Source organism: Ornithorhynchus anatinus, chromosome 12 (assembly GCF_004115215.2).
Source record: "Ornithorhynchus anatinus isolate Pmale09 chromosome 12, mOrnAna1.pri.v4, whole genome shotgun sequence".
Lineage (NCBI taxonomy): Eukaryota > Metazoa > Chordata > Mammalia > Monotremata > Ornithorhynchidae > Ornithorhynchus > Ornithorhynchus anatinus.
The window spans coordinates 57,994,159-58,015,523 of record NC_041739.1 but is presented as its reverse complement, the minus strand read 5'-3'; the positions used below and the strand labels follow the sequence as shown (position 1 = coordinate 58,015,523).

General features: G+C 49.0%; 2 protein-coding genes across 2 annotated transcripts in view; one reads left to right on the top strand and one right to left on the bottom strand.

Annotated features, from left to right (window-relative positions):
- Window positions 1-3,843: 3,843 nt before the first annotated feature.
- The window catches only part of PPAT (phosphoribosyl pyrophosphate amidotransferase), a 40,749-nt gene continuing 23,227 nt past the window's right edge, over window positions 3,844-21,365 (bottom strand). Inside the window, exons 2-11 of the mRNA XM_029077140.2 lie at window positions 16,509-16,575; window positions 14,988-15,194; window positions 13,040-13,152; window positions 12,744-12,889; window positions 10,737-10,809; window positions 10,258-10,409; window positions 8,846-8,973; window positions 7,639-7,860; window positions 6,619-6,739; window positions 3,844-6,261 (exon numbers count right to left, since the gene is read on the bottom strand). Of these exons, the coding sequence (XP_028932973.1) occupies window positions 6,068-6,261; window positions 6,619-6,739; window positions 7,639-7,860; window positions 8,846-8,973; window positions 10,258-10,409; window positions 10,737-10,809; window positions 12,744-12,889; window positions 13,040-13,152; window positions 14,988-15,194; window positions 16,509-16,575 (1,423 nt within the window). The 3' untranslated portion in view covers window positions 3,844-6,067. The remainder of the gene's footprint in view (window positions 6,262-6,618; window positions 6,740-7,638; window positions 7,861-8,845; window positions 8,974-10,257; window positions 10,410-10,736; window positions 10,810-12,743; window positions 12,890-13,039; window positions 13,153-14,987; window positions 15,195-16,508; window positions 16,576-21,365) is intronic.
- LOC100086365 (phosphoribosylaminoimidazole carboxylase and phosphoribosylaminoimidazolesuccinocarboxamide synthase) overlaps window positions 17,788-21,365 on the top strand; it is a 44,459-nt gene continuing 40,881 nt past the window's right edge. Inside the window, exon 1 of the mRNA XM_029077139.1 lies at window positions 17,788-18,193. Coding sequence (XP_028932972.1) covers window positions 17,803-18,193 — 391 coding nt within the window. The 5' untranslated portion in view covers window positions 17,788-17,802. The remainder of the gene's footprint in view (window positions 18,194-21,365) is intronic.

The following is a 21,365-nucleotide window of genomic DNA, read 5'->3' as shown; positions in this document are numbered from 1 at the left end:
CATAACGCCGACGTGCCCAGACCTTCCCCCCCCCTCCAGCCGCGGCCCGGCGGATGTGCGCATGCGTCCGCCTCGCCGCCCGGCGGTGTGCGCGTGCGCCTGAAGCCCCCGCTCGCCGCCCGTTTGATACGCGCGTGCGCACTCCGCCGCCTCCCTGCACGGGGTTGCGCTCGCGCGCATGCGTCCCCCTCGCCGCCCCCCAGGAGGGGGGTGGAAGTGCTCACGCGCATGCGCACCAGCAGGACCGCCCCGCTAAAGGCAGGTGAGAACATTTGATTGGCAGCCCTCCACCCGAAGCCCCGCCCCCTGCAGGTCATGGCTTCCTTCCTGGGCACTTACTGTGTGCAGAGCACTGCGCTAAAAGCTTAATTCATGTTAATTCATGTTGGTATTTGTTAAGCGCTTACTATGTATGCTTTGGAGTCAGGGCTCATGAGTTCGAATCCCAGCTCTGCCACTTGTCAGCTGTGTGACTGTGGGCAAGTCACTTAACTTCTCTGTGCCTCAGTTTCCTCATCTGTAAAATGGGGATTAAGACTGTGAGCCCCACGTGGGACAACATGATTCCCCTGTGTTTACCCCAGTGCTCAGAACAGTGCTCTGCACATAGTAAGCGCTTAACAAATACCAACATTATTATTATTATGTGCCGAGCACTGTTCCAAGCTTGAGAAAGTAGAAGAGGTCGTCACATAATGGAAAGAGCCCGGGCTTGGGAGTCAGAGGGCGTGGGTTCTAATCTTCACCCTGCCACTCGTCAGATAATAATGTTAATGTTGGTATTTGATAAGCGCTTACTACGTGCAGAGCACTGTTCTAAGCACTGGGGGAGATAATCAGGTTGTCCCACATGAGGCTCACAGTCTTCATCCCCATTTTACAGTTGAGGTAACTGAGGCACAGAGAAGTAAAGTGTCTTGCCCACAGTCACACAGCTGACAAGTGGCAGAGCAAGATTCGAACCCATGCCAAAGTTGGACACAGTCCATGTCCCACCTGGGTTCGCAGCCTTAATCCCCATTTTGCAAATGAGGGAACTGAGGCACCGGGGAAGTTAAGTGACTTGCCCACAGTCACACAGCTGACAAGTAGCAGAGTAGGGATTCGAACTCGTTACCTCGGACTCCAAAGCCCGGGCTCTTTCCACTAAGCCATGCTGCTTCTCTGGGCAAGACACTTCTCTGGGTCAGGTCTGCCACTTGTCTGCTGTGTGGCCTAGGCTTAACTTTTTTAGGCCTCTCATAATGAGATGTTCATCCCCTTGATTCTATTCATTGCTATTGTTTTCGTCTGTCTACCCCGATTAGACTGTGCGCCCGTCAATGGGCAGGGACTGTATCTGTTGCCCAACTGTACATTCCAAGTGCTTAGTCCAGTGCTCTGCACATAGTAAGCGCTCAATAAATACTGTTGAATGAATGGGCCTCAGTGACCTCCTCTGGAAAACAGGGATTGAGACTACAAGCCCCACGTGGGACAGGGACCGAGTCCAACCCGATTTGCTTGGACCCATCCCGGTTCTTAGAACAGTGCCTGGCACATAGTAAGCGCTTAAAACTGTTGTTATGACTACCATTAAGTACTGGATAAGTACAAGGTTGGCCAGTCCATGTCCCACATGGGGTTCACGGTCTAAACCCCCATAGATTCATTCAATAGTATTTTCATTCAATAGTATTTATTGAGCGCTTACTATGTGCAGAGCACTGTACTAAGCGCTTGGAATGTACAATTGGGCAACAGATAGCGACAGTCCCCGCCCATTGACGGGCGCACAGTCTAATCGGGGGAGACAGACAAAAACAATAGCAATAAATAGAATCAAGGGGATAAACATCTCATGACAGAGGCCTAAAGAAGTTAAGCCTAGGCCACACAGCAGACAAGTGGAGGACCTGGGATTAGAACCCAGGTCCTCTGGCTCCCAGACCCGAGCTCTTTCCCCTAAGCCACACAACCTCGCTCCCCTGGCTCTGCCCTTGAGGACAAGGAGGACTCTAAACCTCCTCCAACTTCCAGCCCTTGACCACCTCTACTGTTTTCTCCATCACGACTTCGGTGCATTTTGGTGGACATTTTTGACTTGTCTCCCAGCGCCAGAGCAATGAAACCTATATAGTGCCAGCCCACAAGCAGCTCCCAATCGGCTACCCATACGTCTTCAAACCGAAGAAAACGACAAAATAATTGTGACGGAGGGCAAGAGAACCCACGAGGACCAGTTACCTCACTCTCCTGCTTGCCAAGATGTTCCTCTCCTCCCCGCTTTTCCCTAGGACGGGGAAGTGATATCTCTTACCTTTGCCATCTACACTGCACACTTGCAGTTTATAAGGATTTCACTTGAATTTGCAGCTCTGGGCATCGGATCCTTTTGTATTTAAAAGTTCAGTACTGCTTGCTGGCAGCAGACTAGAGGAATTAATAATTGTGGTATTATTTAAGCCCTTACTATGTGCCAAACACCGTACTAAGTGCTGGGATAGGTGCAAGATCACTGAATTGGACAGTCCCTGTCCCAGTCTTTAATCCCCATCTTCCAGTGTTTTGGGGTTTTTTTTAATGGTATTTTTGAAGTGCTTACTATGTGCTAGGCACTTTTCTAAGCACTGAGATAGACTGTCAGCCTGACTTGCCCCCTTTGCTCTTCCCCACGGCACTTATGAACTTATCTGTAATTTTATTTATCTGTATTAATGTCTGCCTCCCCGAGACCGTAAGCCCACTGCGGGCAGGGACTGCGACCGTTTATTGTTGTATTGTACTCTCCCAAGCGTCTGTACAGCATTTTGCACACAGTAAGCACTCGATAAATGATTAAATGAGCTAATGAGGCTGGACAGAGTTCATGTCCCACATGGAGCTCACAATCTTAACCCCCATTTTACAGATGAATTAGGAACGGAGAAGTTAAGTGAGTTGCCTTAAGGTCACATAGTAATAATAATGTTGGTATTTAAGTAAGGTCACATAGTAATAATAATGTTGGTATTTAAGTGCTTACTATGTGCAGAGCACTGTTCTAAGCGCTGGGGTAGATACAGGGTAATCAGTAGCCAAGTGGAGGAGCCCCCTGGTCCAAGCTTCCCCCTTCTCCACCTAGCTAGGTCCTTCTCTGGGGAAGAAGGGATAAGCAGGGTGCCATCCCCAGAAAGATCAGTAATAATATTCTCTTACTCTCTTACTCTTATTCACACATGGCTCGAGTTTAGGGAAAACAAAGGAGTGGCCTGTGGTGAATATTGGGGGCTGGGGAAAAAAAGTAAAGACGGTTCCCTGATTTAGAGGAGGAGGAGGAGGAGAAAGGAGAAAGGGAGAAGGGGGAAGAGGGAGAGAAAGAGGAAGAGGAGATGAAAGGGAGAAGGTTTGGAGAGGGAGAGGTAGGAGACGGGGAGGGAAAGAAAGGAGAAGGAGCAGGAGGGGGAGTCCTTTCCTCCAGCCCCAACAGCCCAAGTGGGGTAAAGGGGTGTGGGGGGACTGTTTGGTCTGGATTCGCCCCCCAATCCTACCCCCTCAGTGCAGCTGGCCTGCATGCTGACCCTAGTGCCCCCAGAACACCCCCGGTGCCTGCAATGCTCACTTCCTTGATGCCTGCCTCCTTAGTGCTCTCTGCCCCATGTCCACCCAAGGCCCTTTCCCGGCCCACCTCCGACTTGCCCAAGATCACACTGCAGACAAATGGGCCGCGCCGGGATTAGAAATCAGGACCCTCTGCCTGCCAGGCCCAGGATCCATCCACTAAGCCAAGTCGCAGAGAAACAGAAATGACCAGTAGCCACCCCTAAGTGAGCCCAGTCCACCAGCATTACAAGTTTCAAATGCAAGGAAAAACAGAGCCACACATCAGAACACGAATGCGATATATTTCTCATGAAAGGCATTTTCTACCTCGTCATTTTTTTTTCTTTTACAGTACTCCCATTTACAAAATTCCATTTGTAAATTTAAAATGTCGAGAAATCTGTCTAGTATCACTGATCTGCTTAAACTTGAGAAAGTAAAAGCGAACTTGACGTGAGAAAAAAAAAAAAGAGAGACATCCATAACAGGTACATTCACGTACAAATCGTCACATATTCCTCTTCCATCATAACCTAGCTATAAAAAACATTCCCAAATAACATGAGACTTTTAAACCAACGAAAACAACAGATTCGAATAGTTTGGTTTAGTATTTCCCTGAGTTTCTTGTTTTTATAAACACACGGCCTGTACATCTCGACCAGCGGTCCAAGGCTCCTCGCTGAAGCTTTCCGGAGGCGCTGCCGTGTTCGCCGCGGCGGCTTTAGGCTCGGAAACCACGAGGATTTCCCTAAAGGCCGTCGTGCCGTATTCTGCCGTAGACAGCTGTGCCGAAATGCCACCCGCTCGTCTCCGTCCTGCTGCCAGCCTGAGGACGGGCGGGAGGCGGAACGGCGGGCCGGGATCGGTCGTGCACACAGCCCGGGTTGGCAGGGGGCAGCTGTCTGCGGCTGCCACGGTGCTGCGCTGTGCCCCTTGGACAGAGGTGGCTTTATCAATAAACAGACTCCAAGATGCATCAGGCCTCGGTACGTAAGACAGCCCGGAACACCCCAAAACTCGTCGCGCTGGCTCTCAATCTTAAAAACGCTGAACAGGTGTATGAGAGCCATTAGAAAGCATGGCCTCCAAATGAACAGTGTACAAAAAAATCCAGAAACCTCTTTACAATGTTAAAAAAAAAAAAAAAAGAAAAAGAAAAAATATTTATGTCCAAATGAGCCCGTCAGTTGGTCTCCGCAGTCCCACTAAAAGCTTGACCTCTGCCGTGGTCGCCGAGCCGGGGTTTGCAGGCCTTTCAAAATGAACTTACCTTTTTCGTCCCGTGAGAAGACGGCAGTGTTTTTAGATCGAGACTTCCAAGTCTAGAGGTACCACCGAGAAGCAATTTTTTTTCTTTCAACTCTACGCTCGGAAATGTCTCCTCCATAACCAAACCGGGGCAACAAAGTTAAGAATCCTAATATTGGTGAGGAGGACTTAAGTGGGTCCTCTTGCCGGGCCCTGCTGGAACCTTCCCCCCGCCGCCCCCGGGGCCACAGTTATCCAAGAGACCCTCCCCAACAAGCCTCCAGGTGGTCCAAGACCCGAGGGACGCCGTAACTTCAGAGCAACGTCAGTCTTCTGATTTCTACTGAGCACCAGGTGGAGGTCAAAGAACAACAAAACGGAAAACAAAACCCTCACGGTCTTCCTACCCACCATGCTTTCCTCTTGAAATCTGACGGGAAAATTGGTGGACCGTTCCCAGACGGACGAGAGTCTTTGTAGGAGCGGAGGGAAACGAGCGATTTAGCGCACAGACCATGGGAAAGGCACAGAAGAGCGAGACAAGGCAAGGTCAGACTGGGGGGGGTGGGGAGGGGAGAATGTCACACCTCACATTCCAGGGCTCCATCTGGTGTGCCCGACGAAGCCCGGGCTTCTTCTCGGTTGACTGGCAAAACAAACGACTCCTCCAGACCCCGTCGGAGCTGCTCGAACTTAGCTTCCGTGGCCCAAATGATGAGAAGATGGAAGGGGTGTTGACGCAAAGAATATTACATACTACTGCACTGCACTTCTCCTGTCACAGGTTAATTCAATCCAGGCAATTGCTTCGTACCAGAACTTGGACAGAAGTCGTTCTTGAAATTCCACCCGGCTGCGGAGAAGAATTTTTAGGAAGACGCTAACGTCCCAAATATTGGTATTCTCCCCACGCGTCTACGGTTGAGGTTTTTTCCCCCTCTGTTCTACCGTTTCGGTGCTTCGAAATGTAACGTATCCAACCCGAGTCACCAGTATTCCAAGATCGTTTCACTGACCTAATAAAACTGAACACACTCAAATCCTGGATAAAGAAATATATTTATCTACATCATACAACAAACCAAAGATTCCTGATACTCACAATTTAAAAAGACCAAAGGTAACAAAAAAACCCCGCCGTGTCTGCATGGTTTCATGAAGTAACAGTGGGTTTGGTTTGTTTCGCTTTTTACACCATGCATCTAACAAAATCCCTCTGCCTCCACATCTCACTGGCGCCCCATCCAAGGACAATTCACCATTCCAATTCGACTGGATATTTCCCGGTGAGACACGCAGTGCAATGACCGTTCCTTTGAAAGGATTTCACATCAATCCCATTCTCTTGAATTGCGTTTTCCTGCTTCGCCGCTTTCTTCTTAAATTTGATCCCTTCTTGAACGGATGATATCAGTCCATCGACAGAGAGATACACAACGCTGTTTGCTCCTGAGGATGGCGGGGAAAATAATAAAATGAAATAAGGAAAGCTCACGGGCCACGGATAGTTTGAGAAAAAGGTTCTTGAAGATGAAAGAGTGGTTGCTTGACGCCGACCGGGGCGACCGCGAGAGGGGAGGGAAATAAAGAGGGTGGTCTTTTTTTTGTCTTAAACCAGCAACGATATAGGAACTGCCTCCCGAAAGGTCCTTTTTACTGAAACAACAGTCTGTCCCTATTTTTTGGTCATGCTCTCCTTCCCGTTGCTATTTCCCTTACAACCGGTACAAATTCTTCCACTGCCCAGTTTCCCCTATGCTGGGCTGTTGCACACGATGGGATTATTCAAAAAAATCGGATACATACCGATGTATTTTGCAAGGTTGTCAAATTCCGGCCTGTTGGCGATCAGCTCTTCTTTTGTAGGAATATTTATGCCCATATAGCAGGGGTATCTGATGGGCGGTGAAGCTACCCGGATATGTACCTGGTGATAATCAGGGACATGGCAATTAAAATCCTCGAAAGAGAAAACCGCCGCTGGCAGGGACAACTCCCAATACTGCCTGTACAAGCAAACCCTCGGAAAACAAACAAAAAAACCCCAAACCACCTACTTCTTTTCCACAAGTAGAATCGCGGGGCTGATTCCGCTTCTTCTGGCAGAGCCAGGCCTTTCCCACCCTCCCGGGCAGAGGAGATATGTTTGTATGTCTCTATAGAGCTTCCCAGGTGACTTTCACTCCTCTCAGCACGTAACTTCTTACGATTTCAACCACTGTCAATAAATTTCTGCTTGGAACCAGCCTAGAGCTGACCTTTTGCATCCTAAGGTCATTTCCTTTTGCCTTTCCTTAGAGAGAAGCAGCGTGGCATAGAGATTAGAGCACAGGCCTGTGAGTCAGAAGAAGCAGGGTTCTAATCCCAGACCTGTCCCTCGTCTGCTCCCGTGGGACCCTGTGCCAGTCGCTTCAATTCTCTGGCCCTCAATTTCTTCATCTGGAAAATGGGGATTAAGATCGTGAACCCCAAGTGGGAAAGGAACTGTGTCCAGCCTCATTAGCTTGTTTCTACCCCAGCACTTAATTCAGTGCCTGACACAAAGGAATCACACCATAAAAGCCATTAAAAAAAAAAAAAAGGGACAAACAAAAAGGCGAATGAATATTTGGTCACGGCCCTGAGCTGTCCCTCTGTCTTCTCTTTCCCAAGCATCCGCACTGACTCTTGGAGTTACGTGAACAGTAGCTGCTCAGAAAATACTCAACGCAAATGCAGCCTACGAAACACGTGGGCAGTGTCGCAAACAACAAGACTGGCTCCACGCCACAGGGAGCTGGAATCCGAACGGGAGAGAGGAACGTGAAAATATTTCTAGCCACTTACTTCCTTTGCCCCAGATTCCTTGAGTAACTTGATGATGGGTGAGATGGTGTTGCCTCTCACAATGGAATCGTCGACAAGAACGATCCTTTTGCCTTTGAAGTTGTCCGACAACACTCCAAACTTTTTGGCCACGCCCAGTTGTCTTAGTCGCATATTTGGTTGGATGAAGGTTCTTCCTACGTAGCGATTTTTACACAGCACTTCTACATAGGGTAGGCCACACTGTGGGAGAATCAGAGAACGAGGCCGTGAGACGGTCACCGGTATCACCTCCGAGTTCCCGTCTAAACCCACCGAGCTCATTTCACGGGAAATATAAAAGGCAGCTTTCCGGCCGCAGGGCACTGCTCCCAGCCTATAAACAATCTGAGGCCCTGGGAGCCAGTTGGAGAATGAAATCACGATGCAAAGGTCACGTCGTCGGGAAGAGGCTCATTTTATTTGCCGTGGGCCTAATTTTTCACTTCTTATGGAAGTGCCGGAGGATAGAGTGATGAGTTTGTTAATTTCCTTGGCCCTTATAATTTTGAAAAAGGAGAAACCCATACCGTGGCATCGAAACAGGAGCCTCAAGAAACTCCAGTGGTTACTCATTCCCCTCCGCATCAAACAAAAACTCACTACTGGCTTTAAAGCACTCAATCCCCTCGGCCCCTCCTACCTCACCCCGCTACTCTCCGACTATAACCCAGCGACCTCGTCTATCTCGCCGCGAACCCCTCACCCACGACCCACCTCTGGCCTGGAACACCCTTCCTCCTCAAATCCGACAAACAATTCCTCTCTCCTGCTTCAAAGCCTTACTGAGGGCACATCTCCTCCAAGAGGCCTTCCCTGACTAAGCCCCCCTTGCCTCTTCTTCCACTTCCTCCCCTTGTTCCCAACCCGCAGCCCCACGCCACTTGGATACCTATTTGCTGTCTGTCTCTCCCCCAATAAACTGTAAGCTCATCGTGGGCAGGGAAGGTGCCTGTTTATTTTTGTATTGTACCTTCCCCAAGTGCTTAGTACAGTGCTCGGCACACAGTAAGTGCCCAGTAAATACGACTGAATGAAGGCAAAAAATACACGGATAACTGAAAAGTGTGTTTTATCCAACTGTGTGTGCATGCGTGCGTGCCTCTCATTTGTTGGAACCCGTTTCTGGGTGAAGCCGGTGTGTGAGATTTCCGCCTCCCACCCCGCAACCCCCACCAAGGAAAATCACCTTTCCCGCGTAACCGAGCGCGGCCGGAGTGGCCGACTCGGGGACGGTGCTGACCAGGTCTGCATCCACGGGGGCTTCGATGGCCAGCTGCTGGCCACACCGATGTCGAACCGTGTACACCATCTGGTCTGGTACAGGGGAAGAGAGGAACATTTTAAAATTCACGTCACCCGATGGGCGCTAATTCTCACGCTGAACGGCCCGCCGCTTTTCTCGAAATATCGGTTTGGGACTTTTCTGTAGGCTTCTCCGATTTAACGATGAAAGGTATTTATCTGTCCTGATGGATATGGAAGCAAGTGCTTTGGGGCCGGGTGAGGGGATGAATAAAGGGAGCAAGTCTGGGCAACACAAAAGGGAGTGCAAGGTAAGGAAAAGAGGGCTCCCAGATGGCCTCTTGGAGATGTGTCTTCAATAAGATTTTGGGAGGATGGGGGGCAGAGTAATTGTCTGTTGGATTCGAGAAGGGAGGACATTCCAGTCCGAGGCAGGATGTATGTGACAAGTCGGGGTTGAGATAGGCAACTGAGTCACAGTGAGAAGGCTGGCATTAGAGGAGCGAAGTGTGCGGGCTGGGTTGGAACAACAGAGTACTGAGATGAAGTAGGAGGGGAAAAGATGAATGAAGTGCCTTAAGGGTACCTGAATGATGACGATGATATACTAAGCGCTTACTACGTGCCGAGCACTGTTCTTGGTAGATACAAGCTAATCGGGTTGGACCCAATCCCTGTCCCTGTCCTGCATGAAGCTCACAGTCTTAATCCCCTCTAGACTATGAGCTCGCTGTAGGCAAGAACGTGTTATATTATACTCTCCCAAACACTTATATAGTGTTTTGCATACAGTGAGTGCTCAATGAATACAACTGACTGCTGTGAGGTTGCTACCTTAGCCCTTCTCAAGTCCTACATCCTCCAAGAAATCAAAGAGTGGGAAAGAGATGCCCAGATAACAATAATCTGGTATTTGTTAAGCGCTTACTATGTGCCAAGCACTGTTCTAAGTGCTGGGTAAATACAAGGCGATCAGGTTGTCCCAAGTGGGGCTCATAGTTTTAATCCCCGTTTTCCAGATGAGGTCACTGCGGCATCGAGAAGTGAAGTGACTTGCCCAAAGTCACACAGCTTATAAGCGGCAGAGCCAGGATTAGAACCCACGACCTCTGACTCCCGAGCCCGGGCTCCTTCCACTGAGCCACGCTGCTTCTCCTGTAATTTACAAATTTCAATTACTGTCTCCCCGGCTAGACTGTAAGCTCATTGTGGGGAGAGAATGTATCTGCTCTATTGTACTGTCCCAAGCGCTTAGTACAGTGCTCTGCACCCGGTACGTGCTCAATAAATACGACTGACTGTTCTGTCTTTAGAGAAGTGCGGATGATGCACACCCGGAAGGTAAATCTGCCGTACCTTCAAACATGCTGTCCGGTCTCGCGAAATAAACGTATTCGAAGATGCAGAAGGCTGCTGGATCTCCTCGGGATCTTTCCACGGTATCGAGGGTTTGAACTTCATCTTTGGAAATTTTCACAATCTCTCCAGGTAGGACTTCCCGGTAATACCTTGAAAAGAGAAGAACAGCGCAGGCAGAGATGAGAGGAGTTATGTGAAATCTAAACCGACAAGGCCCTCTCCAGCTCACCAAAACTGATCTTCCCCTTCTGGGACAATTTTATGATTCATTTGAGGATGAGGACGATATGACAGACAAGCTGATGGGCGAGCTTGACTGCTTCACTTTAAAGGGGAATATTTCTACCAGTGCCAGTTCACTCAGGGGGGGGGACGACGACACCAAACTAAACAAACCAAAAAAACCCCAAAACCCAACATTCCTTTATGTGGGATTAAACAGTTAGTGCCGTAATTTGAGACAACATGAGACTTACACTGCACCAATGGACAGAAAGCTACAGGACTCCGAGGACACCACCCAACCCTCTGTTTCGGTGCTGTTCTTTCCTGTAAGAAATAAGCAATTTTTAATGAATTTCGGCTCGCCTCATCTACGGGACTTAACGAGGAACGCTCGGCATTTGTTTGGGCAAATTTGAACGCAGTGGTGGAGGTTTTTCCAAAATCAGATCTTCACCTGTCTGGGATGGTTTAGGTGTGGATCTGCCTGCAACGCTGAATAAACCTTTGGGTTACAGATGGGGAACAGGGAAGGAAGGAAAATAAAATAAAATCACATGAAGGCAACCGCTTAATCCAATGGAAATCAATGAGTATGAGGGATCACCCCTCATTCTGACAGTTTTGAAAACTGACAGTTTCCAAAACAAATTCCTATATTGTTATGCCCACTACCAGAGGAATGCTCTTCGCCCTCACCCCGCGATTGCTATTTTACGGAAGGCGATACTAGAGTGTTCGTTAAGCTCTTATGTGTCAACCACTGTGCTCAGCACTGGGGTAGACACAAGTGAATCAGGTCGGGACGCAGTCCCTGTCCCGCATGGGGCTCCCAGGCTAAGCCAGAGGGAGATCAGAGAGGTGCCCGACGGCACCCACGTGTGCCCAGGCATTCCCCTCCTTGTTGCACCGAGGGGATCCTGAACAGATGAGTTGTGATGGAATTGGCTGTTCATCTGATTTGCAGAAAGGGCCAGATCTGCTCCAATCCCGCCCCTACCCGCTGCTAAGGCCTTGGGAGAAAAGGCATCTTTTCGACTCAGCTAGGAAAACTGGGACTGGGATCTAGGAATCCCGTACAGATCCAAAGTACATCTCCATTCAAATTTCTCCGCCTTTAGAAACACGACCTTTAGTCCTTCAGAGGTGCACTGACTAAGCTTAACGGGAATGGGCTGGAAAGTCGGTGTGATGAGAATGTGGACCCAAGAAAAGTGGGAACCAAAATCTCTTTAGGTAATACCTGCTGGGTGCAGAGGCACGGTCCTCCTAGGACTGTTTTTTAGGGAAAGCCGCCGGTGCTTCTTAGGAAGGACCACATGGAATCCAACTACACAACTCTTTAAAGAGATGGCTCTCTCCTCGTGGGGAGTCACGGTCCTCGTTTTGTCGTATTGTGTTCAAAGGGTAATAATAATCATCATAATAATATAATAATGGCATCTAAGTGCTTATTCCGTGCCAAGCACTGTTCTAAGCACTGGTATAGATACGAGGTCATCAGGTTGTCCCATGTGGGGCTCACAATCTTAATCCCCATTTTACAGATGAGATCACTGAGGCCCAGAGAAGTGACTTGCTCAAGGTCACACAGTAGACAAGTGGCTGAGCCGGGATTAGAACCCATAAGTCCCAGGCCCAGGCTCTCTCCGCTACGCCACGCTGCTTCTCTGGCCGTTCACTACAGTGTTCCCTTCTGGGTCGATACGGAGGTGTCGTCAGGGGTCACCTTGGGTCTGCGCCTGCTACTAGAATCATCCGGTTATCCAGAATCTAGGGTGAGAATTCTGCTTCAGCTTTGTGAGTCAGATAACGCCAAGGGGTAAACTACCACCTGGGGTTAACGCAGCGTGGCTCAGTGGAAAGAGCACGGGCTTTGGAGTCAGAGGTCATGAGTTTGAATCCCAGCTCTGCCACTTGTCAGCTGTGTGACTGTGGGCAAGTCACTTCACTTCTCTGTGCCTCAGTTCCCTCATCTGTAAAATGGGGATTAAGACTGTGAGCCCCACATGGGACAACCTGATTCCCGTGTCTACCCCAGCGCTTAGAACAGTGCTCTGCACATAGTAAGCGCTTAACAAATACCAACATTATCATTATTATTACCACTCTACAAACCTTTTGATGCCATCAGCCTATCAAGGAAGTAACTCGTACAATGCAGACTGTAGCCTAACGTCTCCAGAAATGGCCCAGGGCCTATATTTCATTTCACCAAGCAGTTTCCTTGGAGAATCTCTCTTTGCTCTGCACGGTTTTACCTCTTCCATTTATGTCCGACACGGGAATGAGACGGCCGATGCAGAGGGGACGGTTTCCGTAAGGATCGCGCACGGCGTAAATGACGTCCCTGTGCATGATAAGCAGCGAGTACGACGTGGGCGTCTCTTTCATTAAATTTTTAATCCTGGAAGGAGAGAGAACGGAAGGCAGTGAGGCCAGAGTCACCTCTACGGTTCGCCCGTGTCTTGCGTGTTCTTCTTGCACCGAACACCTTGCCGTGCGGGTAGCCCTGCGCTAAGCACTTGGGAGAGGACCACGGGAGCAAAAGACTCACCTTGCCACCCAGTCTGGAGTGTCATCGCGTTCCAGAGGAGGCGTGTACGCTAACAGCTGGGTGATCATCTCACTGTCGGAACTCGTGGACAGCCCCACACCATAACGCAGCAACTGTGAGAAAACGTTGGACGTCACACACGTTACAGCTTTCTTTTCTCTCTGTGCCGTTGTTATTGCGGCATTTAAGCCCTTACTATGTGTCAAGCACTGTTCTAAATGCTGGCGTAGCCACAAGTTAAGGAGGTTGGACACAGTCGCTGTCCTAAGTAAGGCTTACAGCTTAAAGGGGGTCGGGGAGGCGGGTGCAGAACAGGCAGTTGATCCCCATTTTTCAGCTGGGGAAACCGAAGCACAGAGCGGTTATGTGACTTGCCCGAGGTCGCACAGCAAGCCACCGGCAGAAAAGAAGGCTGCCTATCCAGAATGACGGGTCCCCATTTACCATCCTACCACAGTAAGCTCCTGGCACCAACTGACAATCCAGAGAAACAAGTCTCATTTTGAGTTGTCTTAGCGGATTTTCTCCATTTGAGAAAACCGAAGCGTTTTTTCTAAGAATGAAAAACCAATTCCACCTTTTAGCCTCCTATGAGACTATGTTTCACGCAGAGAAGCAGCGTGGCTCAGTGGAGAGAGCACGGGCTCTGGAGTCAGAGGTCATGAGTTCGAATCCCAGCTCTGCCACTTGTCAGCTGTGTGACTGTGGGCAAGTCACTTCACTTCTCTGGGCCTCAGTTCCCTCATCTGTAAAATGGGGATTAAGACTGTGAGCCCCATGTGGGACAACTTGATTCCCCTATGTCTACCCCAGCGCTTAGAACAGTGCTTTGCACATAGTAAGCGCTTAACAAATACCAACATCATTATTATTATTATTATTATTATGAGCAAAGCATCTTGAATTACTTCAACATCCTTTGACTTTTTTTCTCCTCATTCACGTTACCTAACTCACTCTCTTCCTCACGACATCCTTAAGGTTAAGTGAAGCCCAGAAAGACGCAATAACTTGCCCAAGGTCTGCAGCAGGGCCAGTGGCAGAGCTGAGATTAGAACCCGGGTCTGGGTTCTTTCCACCACACTGTACTGCCTGTAAGCCCTGTCCACTCCATCTTTTTGATACTCAGCAGGTAGGAGTTGAGAGACAACCAGAGTCATTTTGGCTACCTGGTTCAAGGCAACCTCCCCTGCTTCTTCTGCTGCGGAGGTTTAAATCAGACCGTGGCGTCTGATTTCCCGACTTCGACTGGACCCGGATAGCCTCCATTTTCTTTCTCCCTGGGCTTCAGGGCGTTTACATTTGCCCTCCTCCCTGCCAAGTCTGCGTCAACAAACTGAACCCCTCGGGTCCAGCTCTCTCACTGACCACGCTACTCACCTACGCCTTTGCTACCTTACGAGCCTGGGCCTGGGAGACAGGGGACCTGGGCTCTAATCTTGGGCTCTGCCCCTCGTCTGTTGTGTGACCTTGGGCAGTCACTGGACTTCTGCCAGACGGGGATTCAAAACCTGTTCTCCCTCCTATTTAGACGGTGAGCCCCATGTGGGACCTTAATTACCTTGTATCTGCCCTAGTGCTTAATACAGTGCCTGACACACACGGGGTACTTAAGAGCCATTATTAATATTATATTAACAATGATAATATCAAATCCCAACTGGAGCCCTGAACGACAACAGCCAATTATCCTTACTTCTCATTGATATGCAAATATCAGACTCCCTTTGCACTCACAAGGACACAAATCCAGAAAATGGTGACCGTGATAATCCGAGTGTGTCCAAAGTAAACTGTTTTAGATGATCATTTTTAGGTGACGGACATAAAAGCCACCCCTCACCTCAAGCCTCACCATTCACCTTTCAATCGTATTTACTGAGCGCTTACTGTGTGCAGAGCACTGTGCTAACTGCTTGGGAGAGTGGAGTACAACAATAAAACTGACCTTTTTCCTCAGGCGGACAGCGTTTATCAACTCTCCATTGTGGGCCACGGCAATCTTCCCGTGGAGGGTTTCCACCACAAAGGGCTGACAGTTCTCTAGCTCCGAGTTCCCGGTAGTGGAGTACCGCGTGTGGCCAATTCCCAGATTCGAGACGTACAGCTTCTTCACATTATCTTCAGTAAACACGTGATTTACCAGGCCCATTCCCTTGAGGAACGAGAGACAATCCACTGAGTAGCCGAGACAGAGACACCGACCCGAGGAGAACTCGGAAACCCAAGTCAAGGGTGGGAAACTTGGGAGTTTAAGACTGTAATTCCAGCTCGGGTTACCTGCTTCTCTACACTTCCCATTTCCTACCTACAAAAACACGGCTGCCTTGTGGGCAGGGATGGTGTCTATCAATTCTATTGGAGCGTACTTTCCCAAGATCAATCTACGGTTAAGTGCTCAATAAACACCACGGGCGGCTCGCTACGGGCAGTGTCAACCCAACCACCGGGAGAATGTGCTGGGATGACTCCATCGGCGTCATTTGTTGAGTAACTGCCGTGTGCATTCATTCATTTAATCGTATTTATTGAGCGCTGTGGGCAGAGCACTGTATAAGCGCTTGGGAAAGTACGATGTGGTAACAGAGAGTCAATCCCTGTCCACAACTAGATCCCAGTCCAGTTTAGTGCACCGTTCAAGTGCTTGTGGGAGAGTGGAAGAGATTAGGAAGCCACGGTCCCCGCCCTCAATTATCTTCCATTCTAGTGGGGATTATCCCAAGCGCTTAGCACAGTGCTCAGTGCACAGTAAGCGCTCAATAGATACCATCGAGTGGGCTCCAAAAGTCTGGCCTGGCCTGTGCGAGGCAGGGATGTCTCCCTTCTTGCTCCTGTGCACCCCCACCCACCATTTTCTAGACGTTGATCACGACTGCTAGGAACTGTAAATTGTGGGGGACCGGGAGATAGGTTAGGCGCCGCCCCCCCCAGACCTGGCCCGGTGCACTCTGGCCAGGTTGTGCCTAACAGGAGAGGGAATCAGCAAGAAGAAAAACAGACCTTATGTTAACTAAATCCCCAACAGTTATTTCTGGGCTCAGGTGATCGTTAAAAAAGGCACTGGTTTCTTCAAATGATTTAACTGGAACCAGATTGACTATGGGAAGGGCACGTATTCAAACGAGAGTAATATCACTTGCCAAAACAACAGGGCACCACCTATTGCTGTCGGGGATGTACGTGTGAAGTCGCAGAAGCCCGAGCCTGACCTAAATCTTGTCACTTACCTTCCTCCATACTTTGAGCTCATTATGGGAAGACACCTCTCTGCCTACTCTGTTGTATTATACTCTCCCGAAGGTGCTCAGTACTGTGCTCTGACACACCCGAAGCACTCAAATACCACAATGGCTGATTGATTATGTTTATTTAAAACGAAAACCCTCACCAAATACCAGAGATTGCTAATTGGGAAATTTTCACAGCATACGATTTTTTTTAAAAGACTCATTTTTTTTTCCCTTCTTACTTTGTGTATTTTGAATGTTGGCTCTAGTTGTCCATCGCTTGTCACAATGCCAGCACTTTCCTGGCCCCTGTGAACAAAGTAAAAAACACTTCTGGTTAAAATGCCCACAAAATGACCGCGTCTCTCCATCACAGCTCCGGGAAGGAACGTTCACGGACTGTGCACGCTTAGTTCTTTTGGAAACAGCAGCATCATTAAACACAAGAGCTGGGTTTGGAGGGGTTGGGGGGTGGGAGTTTCTAACGGATTCGTTCCGGGGCTTAACTAGTACCCCAAGTTGGAAGCCATTTAATCCAAACTGTGCTGCTCTTAAACTCGTGTTAAAAGAGATGAAAATAATACGTGGCGTTTACATAGAATGGCGATCGGTTTTAGAGTTCAACAAGTGATCCAAGTAAACGGCTGGGGAACAGACAAACCATACTTCTGGAGGGGGAAATAGTCTCAAGCCCTCTGCCTCCTTCTGCCTTTCCTAAGGGGAACAGATGCGGACTAGCCAAAGACCTGACAAAAGCACAGGTGCTTCCGATAACCGACTAACATCCTAGCTGTATTAACACTGTAGATTCCAAACTCCCAGGACTGAGCGTGTCATTTAATGCCGGCGCCAGCATACAGTATGGGATGATCACGAAAACCCTGATGACACGGTGAGATCCCTATGGAGGGAGAGAGAAAAAATATATATATGTATGTACATTAGGCATTTACAATGTGCCAGGCACTGAGCTAAGCGCTGGGGTAGATAAAAGCTAAATTAGGTTGGGACAGTCCCTGTCCCACATGGGGCTCACAATCTTAATCTCATTTTACAGATGAGGGAACTGAGACACAGAAGAGTTAAGTGACTCGCCCAAGGTCACGCTGCAGACAAGGGGTGGAGCTGGGATTAGAACCCAGGTCCTACTGATTCCTATACCAGTGCTCTTTTCACTAGGCCACATTTAGCACACGTGTGCGTATAAATATTTTGAAGAAAACCCCGCCCATTTAAGACTATTCTTTTTTTCCAGACAAGATGGTGTTTCTGTGCTTTTAGGGGGATAAGGGGGCAGGAGGGGAGCTTTTCTCCATGTAACTCCCAAGCAGATTAGCAATCTTTTAGGCCCCAGTGCCTTTAATGGCAGGATCCTGCTTATTTGGCAGTTTCTCAAGTTACACCCCTCAGGCAGCTTGAACCGGTTTAACTAGATCCTTTCTCTCCATGGAGCTTACTGACAAACCAGCCGTCTGGTTTCCTAGGAAACAAAATCTTGGCTAGAAATAGTGAATCATTTCCAGGTCACTTTTCAACATGGAGAGTGGAGCAGGGAAGCACTGGACCGAAGAGGAGGTTAAGGCTTTGCTGAGCGTCTGGTCCGAGAAGAACATAAGGAAGCAACTTCACGGCACCCTGAGGAATAAAGGCATATTCATCTACATTGCCAAGAGGCTTCGGGAGCTAGGAGTCTGCAGAGACTGGAAACAGTGCCGGGCAAAGTACAAGAACCTCAAGTACGAATACAGGACAGTGAAATACGCGCACGACTCCGGAGATGCCTCGAAAACCATGAAGTTCTTTCGAGACCTGGACGCGATCCTGCGGCGGGAACGGGTGGCCCGGCTGACGGAGGACGGAGGCGGCAGGTGCCCGGCTCCCGAGGATCCTCGGCTGAACCCGGGGCCGGCCCGGGGGTTCGCTCCAGGTAAAAAGTGCCCCCTCCCTGCTTTATTTTGGCCTAGCAGGCCGCCGGTGGGTGCCGGTCCCGGCCGGCTGCGCAGAGCTGAACCGACTCCTTATGCTTCTCGCGGAGGAAAGTGGTTTAGCACCGCCCCCGTGGAAGGCAGAAAAATCCCACAGAACCCCATTAAATCTGCAAGCACCGGGGGCTCTCCAGTTCTCAGAGCAGCGTTCCCGGAAATGTCTACCTCGTGAAATTCCGGCTAAACCCAACCCAATCCCAGCAGGGTTTTTTCTGTCGGCCTCTTCATCAGCGAGTGTGCGTTCTCGACTCGAAAGGCCACATGCTCTCCCCAGTCGATTAATTCTTGCCGAAGCGTAAAATGACTTATCCTTTCCCTGTAGTGGCGAGTTCTTCCACTCCCAATCGATCTTTTGTTAGATTTATACAGAAAAATGCCACGCCAGCCAACCCGGGCATTGTTATACGCTGCCCGCCCTGCCTTTTGGGAATAATCTGTGTCTTTAACATGGTCCTCGATTAAATCAGTGATCCCTGGATTACTCAGACCAAAGTGAAGGGAAATTAACCTGAAACCTCAACCTAAATGCTATAGCGTAGGAAAATGTGCTCCTGCTCAATTTAAAAATTCCAAATGCATTTTTATTATCAAACACATACAAGGATGTGTTTGGGGGGGAGGGTTGTGTGTGTGTATGCATGTTAGTCACACTGTAAATTGAATGAATGAAAAGGAAGAAAAAAGGCAGAGTAGAGTGTACGCTCTTATTCTTTAAGAATTAAGTTTTCATTAACTTACATAAATTGGGATTTGAAAACCTCTTCTGAATGCATTCCTTGCTGAACTCAAAAAGCCTTGAAAAAAATATTATATATGATGTAGATTTGGGGAGGAAAAAAAATCACTGTGTGCATCTAGTTTGCTGCATTCCCCAAATCTCAGGATTTTCTAAAACGTTATGACAGCACGCCTATTTAGTGGATTAGTCAATAATCGATGGGTTGATCTGGGAGGGTCAATCCTTCCTTCAGCTACAACTGGGAAATTCTCGCTGGGATTGGCAAAATCTTTTATCTTAAGGAGTGGTTTTGTGTCCAACTGGTGTGCGCAAAAACACGCCTATACCATGGCCAAACTCAGGGAGGGGCTGAGGGATGGGGAAAGCTTGGATTGTGGTGTGTCAGGGGGAAAAGTCCAGCTGCGGTTCATTTGCCAGAACGGTCCCCAGGAGCTTGGGCATCATCTCTCTAGCGAAAGGCCAGTTTCAGCTCGGTTTCGGGCACCCACAGGCATGTCTACCACTTCTGCACTACGTTCACCCACGGCTGGTGGGTGAGAGGAGCCAAAGTTCATTCTTCTGAATTTTCTACTGGCTGGGAGAGCCTCGTCGGCTCGCTTGCTTCCCTCCGCTTTGGAGAGTTTGGGTTGCCCTGGATTTGAAAGATGGAGGAAAGAGGAAGCAGGGAAGAGAATACTAATGATTGTTTCGCTATAAGCAAGTCATCCTTGGTAAATCACATTACTGTGGGTAAGGGGTTAAGACACACAAGGTAGACTTTCTAGAATCTCCCCCCCCTCCACACACACACCCCATTTTCTACTTAGAAAAATAAGTTAGGGGGATGGGAGTGAAAGAAGTTAATAACCCCAGGAGTCGTGTAACATTATCCTAACCTACACTAATCACTTTGAGAGCATTTACTCATTCATATTTACTGAGTGCTTACTGTGTACAGAGCACTGCATTAAGCGCTTTCAAAGTAAATTCAGCAATAAAGACAGACAATCCCTGCCCACAACAGGTTTACAGTCTGGTGGGATCCGGGGGAGAGAAGGAGGGGGTGGTGAGAGAGACAGACATCCAAACAAGTAAACGGGTATCAATATAAATAAATAGAATAAGAGAGCAGTGACATCTGACAGCAGTAAATAAGGGTCAGGTCTATGGAGCATCTAAAAATTCCTCACCACAGACGTTTCTTTCAGGTTGGACAAAATTTCCCTTTGGTCCTGGGCCAATGATCATTTTCACAAGTTGGGGGGGAGAGAGAGAACGGGGAGGGGCGTGGTGATTAGAATCCAGGAACAATCAAGCCATTTTTGAAATGGCCTGAAAGGTAGGAACCATACAGACCTCAAGGTGACATTTCCTTTTCCACCCTAACGAAAGAATGGGTCTCATTACCAGAATGAGAATGGTCCCTCTTTCAGCCTTCTCACCTTTGGGAAGGTTTCCCTTCTGAGGAGCCGCTCCAGAGCTATTTCCTACTGTGGATCCCTGCAAATCCACAGAACGTGGGAAGGTTTCCCTTCTGAGAAACCGCTCTGGGGCCATTTTCCTACTGTGGATCCCGGTAAATCCACAGAACACGCGCTCGGTCTCAAGGTGCCCGGAGCGGTTCGAATAACCGCTCTGCCCGTTGCCCCCTTTCCACAAGATAGTCAACAAAGAGGTGAGTGGGATGGCATCTACCCGGCAACTCTGATTGGGGTTAGTGATTTGCGCTTTTGACCGGCGGCACTAGATTTCTTTTCACTGATGGCCTCTACACCTAGCAGTGACAACACTAATTGCAAAAATATCTGCACTGCAGCTCTCCTGCTTCAAACGACAGAGGCATGCGGCATGAACGCACCCTCCTGACAAAACGCTGTCTGGTTATTCATGAGGGGGATCTGCCCTTTGAAAAACCGTGCTCCCGGAGGTTACGGTCTTTCAAATGAAGTTTCTTCTCTCAGAGTTGATCAAAATGATTTTCCAACCTCCACTGCGGGCTAGGTGGGGCCTCGGCGGCCAAAGGAGACATGGGCGAGCCCTGTCGTTCTGCCCCCGTCGGATCGACGGGCTTTTCTCTTACGGCAGGCCACGCTGGGATCCCCAAAGACCGATCATTCGATGTCCCGTTTTGAAAGCCGCTTGCACTCCACCAGAAAGCCAACGAGGGCTGATGTCACTCATCTTTGGCTTCTGCTTCAGAGAGCCAACAGAGCTACTCATGAAACGGGCCTCGAAAAATAAAATTAAAACCTACAGTCCCAAAAGACCCGCCATCAAAGTCGGCACCCTTCGCCGGCTTCGGTGGCTACTTTTTAAAAATTTTAATATTAAGCACCATTTATCGTTCCTGTGCATTTCAACATGCCCCTTTTGTGATTTGTCTTTTCTTTTGTGCC